This window comes from Euphorbia lathyris, chromosome 2 (assembly GCF_963576675.1).
Source record: "Euphorbia lathyris chromosome 2, ddEupLath1.1, whole genome shotgun sequence".
Classification (NCBI taxonomy): domain Eukaryota; kingdom Viridiplantae; phylum Streptophyta; class Magnoliopsida; order Malpighiales; family Euphorbiaceae; genus Euphorbia; species Euphorbia lathyris.
Window position 1 is genome coordinate 113,230,525 of NC_088911.1, and position 13,015 is coordinate 113,243,539.

Below are 13,015 nucleotides of genomic sequence, written 5' to 3' on the forward strand. Positions count from 1 at the left end.
GGACCGGCTTAGGGAGCTTACAGGCTTGCATGATGTGATTTGGAGCAGCGCAGTTGATAGACTGGATTAAAGTAAGGCGACCTGCAAGGGAAAGAGAATTAGCTTTCCAGCTAGCACACAACCCGTTAGATTTGTCCAAAATGTCTTTAAAAGAGGCTTTGGACACCCTGTCACTATGAAGAGGGACCCCAAGGTATTTCCCAAACGATTGAGTCAGGGGAATGCCAGACATCTCACTCAGTCTTCTACACAAGCTATTATCCATATTCTTGGAACAAAGCATACGGGATTTATGGATGTTAATCTTCTGGCCAGAAGCCTCACAAAAGCAGTCGAGGATATCCATCACAGCCTTAATTTGTTCCTCATTACCCTCCACAAAAAGCATGACATCATCAGCAAAGAGTAAATGGGTTACAGGGGGGCAATGTCTGTTGATGGAAACAGGGTGGAGAGTCCCTTTGCTCACCGCCTCTTGGATCAGGTGAGATAATCTTTCCATGGCAATAACAAAAAGGAAGGGGCTCATAGGATCCCCTTGACGAATACCCCTGGATGGAAATAACTCATCCGAAATATCCCCATTGATCATAACCTGGAAAACAGGAGAGGAGATACACTTTCCAATCAAATTCCTCCAGTTCTCCGGGATACCAGCTTTGGCTAAACTATCCAGAAGAAAGCTCCAGTTCAACCTATCATAGGCTTTCTCCAGATCCAGCTTGAGAGCCACGATCCCTTTCTTGCCTTTCTTAATCTTCATAGAATGGACAACCTCCTGGGCAATAACAACGTTATCCATCAATTGTCTTCCAGGAACAAAGCTCCCTTGATTTTGGCTGATAATATCCGGAAGGATCTTCCGGATTCTATTAGCCACAATCTTAGTAATAGCTTTATACAAGACATTACAAAGACTGATGGGTCTCATCTGGAGAAAGGAAGAAGGCTTGGCAACCTTAGGAATCAAGACAAGGAGGGTTTTATTAACCAAACTGATATTGTTCGAACCACCAAAGACACCTAACACAAAGCTATATATACCCTCTTTAACAGTGTCCCAATGTTTATGATAGAAACTAGCGGGGATACCATCAATACCAGGAGCCATATTTGAGCATTAGATAAAAGTGACAATCTCATGCCTCATGCTGGACTTGATATCAAATCAGGCAAGTGTAATTTTTAGGAGAGAAAAAATGTGGAAAAAACTATATGATGACACTTGACATTTTATGTACAAAACAACACAATTTCAGTCTGGACATTTGTTAAATAGTATAATTAATGCCCTTACTATAACAAAAATTGACACATAGATGATTATGTCGTTAACCCTTTTACCCTTAAGTGCCACACATTTCAGTTCGAATACCAATTTCATTTTCTGACATTATCAATTGAAAAAAAAAAATAGTGAAGGCTTTAATTGTCCCATTTAACAAACTTTAGGACTGAAACTATATTGTTTTGTATATGAAGGTTAAATCAGTTTTTCCTAGAGACTGCTTTGGTACCTTGTCACATTTTTAATATAGATAATTGAAAATAATTTATTTTTTAATTAATATATAATTTATTTTGTATTCTCTTAATTATTATAATCATACTTATTTTAAATTACTTGTAAGAAAATTAATTCTAATCATTTTTTTAGATATAAACTTGTATTTGTATAGTATATATTCAAATAAATAAAGCAATACAAAACAACCGTAAAACACTTACCTTCAACAATCAAGAAAACATATCACAAATCCATCATAATTCATAAGTTAAGAAAGTTGATCGGGAGATTACAATATAAACAAAACGAATTCTTCTCAAATTGATGATTTGGATCTAGAATTTAAATAGGAGGTAAAGAGTTACAGGGGAGGAAAGCTAAACAGGCTTTAATGTTTAAAAGCAATTAATAGAGGAGTTTCAAAGTATGGAGTTCATTATGAAGGGAACTAAAAGAGTTCTAAGGGAAGAATATAAAAGGGTTTTAAGGTTTAAAAACAACTAATACATAAGTTTCAAGGTAGGAAAAACGACGCGGGTGAGGCTTAAAAGCAACTAATATATAACTTAGGTGAGAGTAATTTTTTGGAAAGGAAAAAATGTGGAAAAAAAACCCATATAATGACACTTAATATTTTACGTACAAAACATCACAATTTCAGTCTCAATATTCGTTAAATGGAATAATTAATGCCCTTACTGTAACAAAAAAAATTGACACATCAAATGACCATGTCGTTAACCTTTGTACCCCTAATTACCACATATTTCAGTTTGAATATCAATTTCATCTTCCGACATTATAAAATGACAAAATTTAGTGAAGGCTTTAATTGTCTCATTCGACAAAGGTTATGACTGAAATTGTACTGTTTTGTACACAAAGATTAAATTAGTTCTTTCCAAAGGTTGTTTTGGTACCTTATCACATTTTTATATAGATAATTGAAAATAATTTATTTTTTATTATCCTAATTGTTGTAATCATACTTATTATAAATTTTGCAAGAAATGTCAATTCTAATCATTTTTTAGGTATAAACTTGTATAATTTATATTTACATAATTGAAGCAGTATAAATTAAACTACATCGATATAATTTTTAAGTGAATATAATATCTACACTTTAGAGAAATTCACTTTTATAAACCTTTGCCTTAGACCCTTTAAAATGGGAGGAGCATTGGGCAAGCCAAGACCAAGCTGTAATATCGACATCGTGTGTCTTAAATCTGAAACCGTTTGTGATTAGACTTGTGTCACCTGTAATTTTTTTTTTTAATTAAGCATCAATCCGAGCCAATCTTGAAGAAGTGGAAGTCATCGTGTAGGATTGTCTTTCCAAAACAATCGTAAAATGCTTACCTTCATTGAAGGAGTAGTAGGATAGAACTTTGATCAGTATCTATGTTTTCAAGTGCTTTTTTTTTTTTTTTGCGAATAATTTTAGCAGAAAGGGAAAACGCGGATGCAAAATCCTTCAAAGAAAACAATTATTGTAGAGTCTTTTATTCTAGAAATAATTAAAGAGAAATTTATATGGAAAGAAACTTTTCATTTTCTCGATTAATGATAACTACAATTAATTAATGAATAGTAAGGTAATTATGGAGCAATTAATATAAAGAAAAACCTAATTGTTAGACTTCTCCATCGAAGAAAACAATTATTATAAAGTCTTTTATTCTGAAAATAATCAAAGAGAAATTTATATGGAAAAAAACAAAACTTTTCGTTTTCTCTATTAATGACAACTATAATTAATTAATGAATAATAATGTATTATGGAGTAACTAATATAAATAAAAATGTAATTGTTAGACTTCTCCATCAAAGAAAACAATTATTTTGGAGTCTTTTATTCTAAAAATAAGCAAAGAGAAATTTATATGGAGAAAAAATAAAAGTTTTTTTTTTTTTTGGTATAAAAAATAAAAGTTTTTCGTTTTCTCAATTAATGATAACTACAATTAATTAATAAATAATAAATTATGGAGTAATTAATATAACGAAAAATATAACTCTTAGACTTCTCCGTAAAATAAAAAAAATGGTTTTTTTATTTTTACATGAAAATATAAAACTTTTCATTTCCTCAATTAATGATAACTACAATTAGTTAATGAATAATAAATTATTATGGAGTAATTAATATAGCGAAAAATATAACTTTTAGACTTCTCCGTAAAATAAAAATAAAAGGTTTTTTTATTTTTACATGAAAAAAAAAATAAAACTTTTCGTTTCCTCAATTAATGATAACTACAATTAATTAATGAATAATAAGGTATTATGGAGTAATTAATATAACGAAAAACGTAACCATTAGACTTCTCTAAAAAACCAAAAAAAATAAAGAAGAAAAATGATTCGTTTTTTACATGTCATAAAATATGCTGACATGACAAAATTTGACATGGCAAAATTTGGAGTTGCCTTTGGTTTCAACTTTTTTGGTTAAACCATTCGGTACTCCGAACCACATTGGGCCGACTAATCCGGATTCGGGACGAGTCCAAGGATTACGGTATTTAAACCCCTCCCAATCGCCGTTGTGGGGGATCGATCCTGAGACCTCCCTACCAAGCGCAGCCCCATGCTACCACTGCGCCAACCAACGATTGGTTGGTTTCAACTTTTATATATATTTATAATAAGGTATTGGAAAAAGTTAAAAAAAAAAAAAATCAAGGTGTTTGAATAGTTGATTTGTCAACAATTTGCTGAGTTGTCAAATTTTAACAAAGCTGGATGTGCAATTGGTAAACTTTCTTGTATGATTATATATATATTTTTATAGTACTACATAATATCTTGGGAAAATTACACAGAAATTCATCTTTTAAAAACTATTTACAATTATCTCAATTCATAATTTGATATTGTATCAACCTAGTAAAATCAGTATTTTAATATATTTTAAGAATTAAAATTTATAAATTAGAAGTCTAGAATATATTTTGTAGGGTTTATGGTTTATGAATTAGAGTCTAGAATTTTTAAACTATAGTCTAAAATCATAATATATAGAGAATAATGACATATTAAGAATTAATTTTGGTGATATGACTTAGTTATAATTTTTTTAATTAATTATGATATTCATGTATTTGACCCTAATATCTTTTTATATAAGAAAGCTAGATTTTATTAAATAAGCAAATACGTTACATCAGCTAAAACAGCAGAGAAATAAGAACTAGGAAAATCTTTAAATTTAAGGGTCTTTAAGTTGCTATATTGTGCGTTGGGAGTAGGGATGGCAACAGGTAGTATACCCGTGGGTACCCGACACTACCCGACCCGAATGGGACTATCCGTACCTTGTATAAAAGGGTATGAGACGGGTATGGGATCAAAATAATTACCCGTTAGGGTAATGGGACGGGTATGGGAATACCCCCCAGGGTACCCGGTACCCGTTACCCGTCATAACTCTTTTATATATTAAAAAAATTATTGTTTTTTAGATGTAATATTTGATACCACTAAGCTACTTATTATTATTGATTAAGGTTCAATTTATTCAATTTTTAGATAAATGATTTATTAAATTTATACTTTGTTAAATTTGTAATATTTTTTATTTTATTTATTGATTCTTAACGGGTAGGGGTACTCGTGGGTACCCGTGAATTAAATGGGAAGGGTATGGGATGCAAAAATATACCCGTTAGGATAATGGGACGGGTACGGGTAATTAAAAAATAAACGGGTAAGGGTTTGGGATTGGCACTACCCGCGGGTACCTTACCCGTTGCCATCCCTAGTTGGGAGCAAGAGTGTGAGTTGGGATATTAGCCTCTCTTCTTTCATGGATCCACTTCACTGTGCCCAAACCTTTAGCCTTCTCCCGGGTGTCACCTACTAGAATTCCAATCCAAACATTTAAGTTGACTTTGAAGGAGATTCACCGTTTCTACACAGTCTGATGCAATGATTACACGATTCAGGCCTACATTCTATGCGGCGTTAATACTGGTCGCAATTGCATGTAACTCAACATGGAGGGCATTAAGCGACTGTCCGATTGTACCTCCCCCCACAAGGTGTACAGTGCCCTGATGGTTGCGAATCAAGAAACCGAAAGAGCTTTGATGCCTCACTGGGTCGAATGCTACATCACAGTTGATTTTGAGGATTTTAGATGGAGGTGGCTGCCATGTAGGTTGTTGAAACTGCATCATCTGAGGTTGGACTTGATCGTTGCTCTTATCATCTTTCTTCCTCCTTTCCATTCCTTCAAGTATGTCTAAGACATAGTGCATGGCTTTTGTCTCCCTCATCCGTTTATCTCCATGGGCAATTCGATTCCGTTCATATATCTATAATAGATATGATGCAAAATTTGCAAACTTTGACATAAAATAACAAATAATTTTATCATAAGGGTTCAAATAATTGAATTGGTTATTTAAAAAAAATTATTGAATTGGTCATTAAAAGTTATGACGGTAAAAAACAATCATGATATATATGATAATACGATTCACGTAATCCATTAACTAAACGAATTAGGCTCTGACTTAACAGATTCGATCATAAATGAGTCGACGCGCTTAACCCGTATATATATTGAACGGGTCTGATCATAGGTTGAGTTGCAAATTTATTGTAACTCTTATAATTTTATACCGTTTGACAGGTATATTTGTCCCATTTAACCCATCTCACCAGTATATTTGTTATAACTATTATATGGTTGTATAGGTATAAATAAAAATCGGGTCAAAATACCAAAATAGTCTAAGGTTTTTAGGTGAAAGCTAATTTAACTTTATACAAAAGAATATAATTTCAGTTTCAATATTTAAACTGTGCAATTAAAGAGCTCACCAATAGAAATTGACACATCAGCTAACTGTAATGTTAACTCTTCATTGATCGTTATTAGAGGTGAAAATCATATTCTTAGGAAGAGTTTTGGAATTAAAGAAGTCACGAACTCTTTTTGTGCTCCTTTTTCAGATGTGCCGTGGGATGTGATCGGTTGGAAAGATGTTGTGTTTAAATATGGAAGGTTAACGGCACTAATATATGATATGTCAATTTATGCTAGTGAAGCATTATTTGATAAACATTAAGATTAAAATTGTTTTATTTTATATACAGGGAATATTTTGATACATAAAAATCATTTAAAAAAAATTGTTTGCTTAACACATCCGCAATATATGGATTGTGGACCTAATTCCCAACCTATATATAGTCTTCAATCAATCAAACTCTCTCTCTCTCTACAAATTAACATAAAGTTTTAATTTGTGTATGTTGTAACAGGAAAAAAAAAATCACCTTGATGCCCTTAACCTTTCTATTTAATGAAATTACAATTTTTACAAACTAAATGAGATTTTTATAAGTTTCCTACCGTTATATAAAGTATTTGAGCTGTTAAAACTACAATTTCAAATAAAAAAACTATTTCATTTTCAACCAAAAGTTAATATTTACAACTAATTTAATATTTACAACTATTTCAAAAGTATTTGATGCCCTTCTGTTTTTAATTTATTACCGAGTTCTGTTTGTGTTTCATTGTTACAATTTTACCCTGATCTGACTCATTAATGCATTATTATTTTTGTTTCAAAAAAAAAAATTCTTCTATATAATTATAATTGATCAATAATTTAATATATAATTAAAATTTAATCAACAAAAATATAAATTTTAATAATTTCTGCCGAACAAATTTCAAGTACTACCACTTAAATTTAGATAATAATTCAATAAAATCACAAAACCATTTTATATAAACATCTCATTCTATACCAATAAAATCATTTTAAAATTAACTTCTAACTAAAAAATATAACATTAATCAATTCAATTCAACCAAACCATTTAAACGGCACGTGTATTAACTTATTATACACATGACACCTATTTTTTCTCGTCTCTCAATATTTATTTATACTCAATTAATCTAACTAACCCAATAAATCACTCAAACTACTGTATGATTTACCCAACTTTAGCCATTACAAGACATAAAGGTAACAACAAAAGAAAGAATCATGTTTATAAGTAAATATTATATATTCAAACAGAATATGAATTAAAGAAAAATATATAAACTATGATAAATAATTTATTACTCTCTGTATTTTTCATTAGCACACTTTTTAGTCCACGTAATTTAACAAAACACTTTAGTTTTTAACCTTGTTCTATTAAATTATTTAATAATTTAAATATAATATTGAATAGAAAAAACTATAAACTAAACAACATATTATTAAAATACGAGAATTAAACCGCATTAATAAATTATTTAACTATAAACTAATAACACATCAATAAAACAAAAGAAAGGCTGTTTCTTTGTTTGTCGTAACTTAAACCCATAATTTGACGTAGGTTAGACGGTCGTCCATGAAAAAAAAATGGTTTCTTGTTTGAAATTAATTAAATTAAAAAAAAACGATGTCTTCTTCATTGGGAATTCCGTTGATCTACTATGGAGAATTAATAAAATAATTAAGTGTCCTCCCCGATAATCACTGAAATGTAACATAAAAAAGGTTTGATGAGTGTAATAATGATGTGTAAAATAAAATGACCACAGAAACACACTACTAATTAAAGATCAGTTAGAAAGATCAGCAAATTAATATTAAAAAAGGAATCTAAATTTAGATGAGAGTTATGGAGTGGTAAGGATCAAGAACTTCACTTCTCATGTATATATCATTCAATCAAGGAAGAAGAAGATAGATACATACAAAAAGAGCCCACTCCATAACCAACCAGTGTAGAATTCCATAGAAGACGAAGAAACATTGTGTAAGCTTTTGTTTTATAAAAAGACTCTCTCTCTCTCTCTTTCTCTTTCGCTTTTTCAAAGATTCCTTCTCCACAATCATCTCCTTTTTTAACCCTACTTTGTTTTTTTTCCTTGATTGGAAATGATGTTAATGGAAATAATGTTCTGCTTTTTGTAATTTTCTTAATTCGATTCAATTCAACATCATCATTCTCATTCTCATTCTCATTCTCATTCTCATTCTCTCTTCAATTTAATTTTGTTCGTCGTCGTCGTCTCAGTTGCAACTGGAAACATTATTGGGGGTTTGGGGTCAGTGGTCCGGTTGGTGGTGGGTCTTCTTCATCTCATCATCTTACCCTTGACTCCTTAATCAATCAGGTAATCATTTTTAATCATTCTCTCTCTCTTTCTCTCTCTAGCTCTGCTGTTTGCTTTAATTTCCCAATTTTGATGATTTCTTTTAATGAATGTCTGACAACCATATCTTCCCTGCCAAATTAAGGTACCATAATTCATTTATTATGGTTGATTCAAAGCTTCTATGCCTCCTGCTTTTCTTCTTTTATTCTTCTTTTATTCCTCGTTAATTCCGTATTCCCCCTTTTTCTTAATCTCGTCTTTTTTAACCTCGCCTATCGCCAGATCTTGATAGGAAATTTTTGAGGTTGCATTTAATTTCTCAATTTCGGAAGATTCTTCATTAATATCGAAATTTGAATGTTGTCTTGTCTCTTGCTTCATAATGGGTCTCCTGCTTTTCTACAGGAAACATAAGCTAACAAAAAGGATCGTCATTATTGCTTTCTGATTTCGGAAACTAATTCATTTATGTAGCTCTTTAGTGTTTCTTCTATTTGGTCTTCAAAATGTACTCGCATGCCTGTTTATGTTAGGTGATCACATTTAATTGGAACGAATCTGTGTTGGGTTTGAGTTCTTTCTATATATGCATTCGCGAAATCATTGAATTGGATAATTTAAGGGCTAAGTTCCTTCCTCATAACTGAAAACATACTACCCTAGTTTTCTGTTTCTGTTTTCTGAGTAATCCTAAACTCACTTCAACGAAGTGTCCATGAATTCTCTTGTAGTTAGTTGAGTGGATGTTTGGTTTTGTAGCTTGTGGAAATCCAGACTTGAGTTTAATTTTATGATCTTAGTACACGAACATGTTACATGTCTGACTAAATAAATGCCTATTTGTGATGTAAATTTTCAGGAATTCCACGATATCAAATAGCTTGACTGCAAGCTGCCCAGACCTGGACTCAAGATTTTAAAGACATGGCTGGCATTGATGATAATGTTGCTATAATTGGGGATTGGGTGCCTCCTAGTCCAAGTTCACGAGCCTTTTTTTCGGCAATTTTAGGTGATGATATCAACTCACGAACAATGCCAGAACCTTCTCGGGAAAACAGAACTGAAGAGCTCTTTCTGGGGTCACGGAAACAGACAACGGAAGGTAATGCTGAGATGAAGGATGGGGCACAAACTGGTGCTTCTCAGTTTGCAGATTTACCTCCATTTCCAGAGCAGAAATCCAGCCAGCGCGGTGGCCTTGTAGAAAGAATGGCAGCCAGAGCCGGGTTTAATGCTCCAAGGTTGAATACAGAAAGTATTAGGTCTGCCGAGCTTTCAATGAACCCTGATATTCGATCTCCGTACTTAACAATACCTCCTGGTCTCAGCCCAACAACCTTGTTAGACTCTCCAGTGTTCCTTTCAAATTCTCTGGTAAGTTTCTAGAATCTTGTGAGTTTTTTTCATAGTAATCAAGGTCTGAAGCTCTGTAATGAACCATGGTATATGTAGGATTGTAATAACATATAATCAATTCCCGCAAGAGCTACAGAAAGCGAATTGCGGCTCAATGGTGTATGGCTTAAGGTCATAGTGCTAATTAAGCTTCTACTTGCCGAAATATTATCAAATAAACTATAATTTCTAATTCTGATTTTGGATTTGTGAAATGATTTTGTACCAATATTCTTCTTGCTTCTCATAAGCATCCTTTGTCTTGTATCTCTTTTTTTTCTCACACAATGCCATATTGTAGAAACATTACTTCCAAAACAGAAATGGATCTTTGTTGAGTTCTCTAATTTACTGAATGTTTGTTCTGAATGTATGACTCAGGCACAGCCGTCGCCAACAACTGGAAAATTCTCATTTATGCTAAATCCTAACAGTAAGAGCTCCACAATGGCTTCTGAACCTGCTGATAAAAGTAAGGATAATTTTTTTGAGGACATCAATGATTCTTCATTTGCATTCAAGCCTGTTCCAGACTCTCGGTCGTCTTTTCTCCTTGGCGCAATCAAAGTAAGTCTTGCGTGAATCTTACTCTTTAGACAGGATGCTGGTAACTAAAAGTGTCTGATGATTAATGTATTAGTTGAACCGTATTTGCTTTCTGCATATGTATAACTTTAGCAATTCTTCTGCAGCAATCCTTTCCTAGTATCGAGGTTTCGGTTCAGTCTGAGAACTCTCATGGTGTAGAACCAAACAAAGTCCAGCCTCAGAATAGGAACACCTTCCATTTTACAGAAGACTTCTCCAGATCAACAATTGAAAAGGACAACGGAGCTAGCACTATGAGGAAAGACAGAAGGGCCTTTGACCCTACTGGTGGCAGTGCTGAACATTCTCCACCGCTTGAGGATCAACAAGACGAAGAAGGAGAGCAGAGAGCCGGTGATTCCGTTGCAGGCGGTGGCACCGGCACACCATCTGAGGATGGATATAACTGGAGAAAATATGGACAGAAACAAGTAAAAGGCAGCGAGTATCCACGGAGTTATTACAAATGCACTCATCCGAATTGCCCGGTGAAGAAGAAAGTGGAGCGCTCTCATGAAGGCCACATAACGGAGATCATATACAAGGGGGCTCACAACCATCCAAAACCCACACCTAACCGGCGATCAGCCATTGGACCCTCGAATGCTCTTGTCGACGCACAACTAGATGTTCCTGATCAAGTTGGAATACAGAGTTGTGTAGACAATGATCCTATGTGGACAGATGCACAGAAGGGAACTGCTGCTGGAACTCCGGAATGGAGGAACGATAATGGTGAGGTGACATCTTCAGCAAATGCAGGCCCTGAATATGGTCATCCATCTTCCACGGTACAAGCTCATAATGGCACTCACTTTGAATCGGGTGATGTGGTTGATGCCTCTTCTACCTTTTCTAATGACGAAGATGAAGATGATCGGGCTACACATGGCAGTGTAGGTTATGATGGCGAAGGAGATGAATCGGAATCCAAGAGAAGGTTACTAGGCTCTTTCTTAATTTTAGTATTTATTGATGCAGAGCACAGTATTTGTATGAGTGCAATAATGTAATGCATAATGTCATCTGCCAACCCAGGAAAATTGAAACTTACCCAACTGACATAGGAGGAGCTACCAGAGCTATTCGGGAGCCAAGAGTGGTGGTCCAGACTACAAGCGAGGTGGATATTCTTGATGATGGATACCGCTGGCGCAAGTACGGGCAGAAAGTTGTGAAAGGAAATCCAAATCCCAGGTGAGTAGTCTAAAGATTTTGCAGTTCTGCACGCATAGAACAGAGCATCCCGTTGCAGTTGCAGATTGAAAACTAAAAAAAAACGATCACTTCTTTTGTTGCAGGAGTTATTACAAATGTACTAATGCAGGCTGCACAGTGAGGAAGCATGTGGAAAGGGCATCACATGACCTTAAATCAGTGATCACAACATATGAGGGAAAGCACAACCATGATGTTCCGGCAGCTCGCAATAGCAGCCATGTCAATTCTGGTGGTCCCAATAATGGAAATACACAAGCTGGTACGGTTGTTCAAAGCCATGTTCACAGGCCTGAACCTGCACAAGTTCACAACAACATCCCGAGGTTCGAAAGGTCTCGTGCATATGGATCTTACGGCCTGGGTGGAAGTCAGCAGCTAGGGCCGGCCCCTAGCTTCTCGTTTGGAATGAACCAACCAGGGTTAGCTAATCTGGCAATGGCTGGATTAGGTCCTGGGCAACCCAAGATGCCAGTAATGCCTCTTCACCCATATTTACAGCAAAGGCAGATGAATGAGATGGGGTTCATGTTGCCTAAAGGAGAACCAAAAATGGAACCTATGTCTGAACCAAGCCTGAATCTGGCAAACAATCCTTCAGTATATCAGCAAATCATGAGTAGGCTGCCACTTGGACCACAGATGTAAAGTTCTTTTTTTTTTTAATCCTTTTTTCAAAGTTAATTTATTATTGTCATTATCAATTTCATACTGCTGTGAGGAATATAGAATTATTTATTTCTTTATATATATAGATTGGCATTTCATTAGGGCATCTTATTCTTCCTCTTGATGCCTGCCTTGGTAACTAAAAATATATAGCTATCTTTGATGTTTCTGGGAATATAAGATAATCATATGAATTATTTCAAAGTAAAACAGTGTTAAAAAAAATTTGGAAGTTGATATCTGATGGCAATTAGCAGATAAATTCAGTTTAAAACTAAAACATTTATTTCTACTTATCTAACAAATTATAGATTTTGAGTTTATTATTGCTATCTAATTTTTTTGTAACAATCACCTACTAAACACTGACATCTCTTATAAATCTATTCCCTTCGTTATTTTTTCATAATAACATTAGACCTGTTTATGGATTGGATTAGGTCAAGCTTAGCCGGGTCATATTGGATCTAACCAGACTGACACAAATATCTTATTCAAATTCA

At 33.8% G+C, this 13,015-nt stretch overlaps 1 protein-coding gene across 5 annotated transcripts; it reads left to right on the forward strand.

The window, feature by feature from the left end:
- Positions 1-8,072: 8,072 nt before the first annotated feature.
- LOC136219514 (probable WRKY transcription factor 2) lies at positions 8,073-12,618 on the forward strand. Of its 5 annotated transcripts, XM_066006938.1 has the most exons (7): positions 8,073-8,296; positions 8,558-8,657; positions 9,499-10,016; positions 10,419-10,604; positions 10,730-11,565; positions 11,664-11,822; positions 11,927-12,618. In XM_066006938.1, exons 3-7 carry the CDS (start codon positions 9,564-9,566, stop codon positions 12,489-12,491), a joined length of 2,199 nt encoding a protein of 732 aa, XP_065863010.1. In that variant the 5' UTR covers positions 8,073-8,296; positions 8,558-8,657; positions 9,499-9,563; the 3' UTR covers positions 12,492-12,618. The 5 variants fall into 5 exon arrangements, with proteins under 5 accessions (XP_065863010.1, XP_065863013.1, XP_065863009.1 ...); XM_066006941.1 differs by lacking the exon at positions 8,558-8,657; XM_066006937.1 differs by lacking the exon at positions 8,073-8,296 and having other exon boundaries at positions 8,306-8,657.
- Positions 12,619-13,015: the final 397 nt, after the last annotated feature.

Excerpts from the sequence above, each read along its gene's own strand:
- LOC136219514 (XM_066006938.1), top strand. The coding sequence starts at position 9,564 with ATGGCTGGCATTGATGATAATGTTGCTATAATTGGGGATTGGGTGCCT. Across the intron at positions 11,566-11,663 it reads GAATCGGAATCCAAGAGAAG|GAAAATTGAAACTTACCCAA; the intron begins GTTACTAGGCTC and ends CTGCCAACCCAG. Across the intron at positions 11,823-11,926 it reads AAAGGAAATCCAAATCCCAG|GAGTTATTACAAATGTACTA; the intron begins GTGAGTAGTCTA and ends CTTTTGTTGCAG.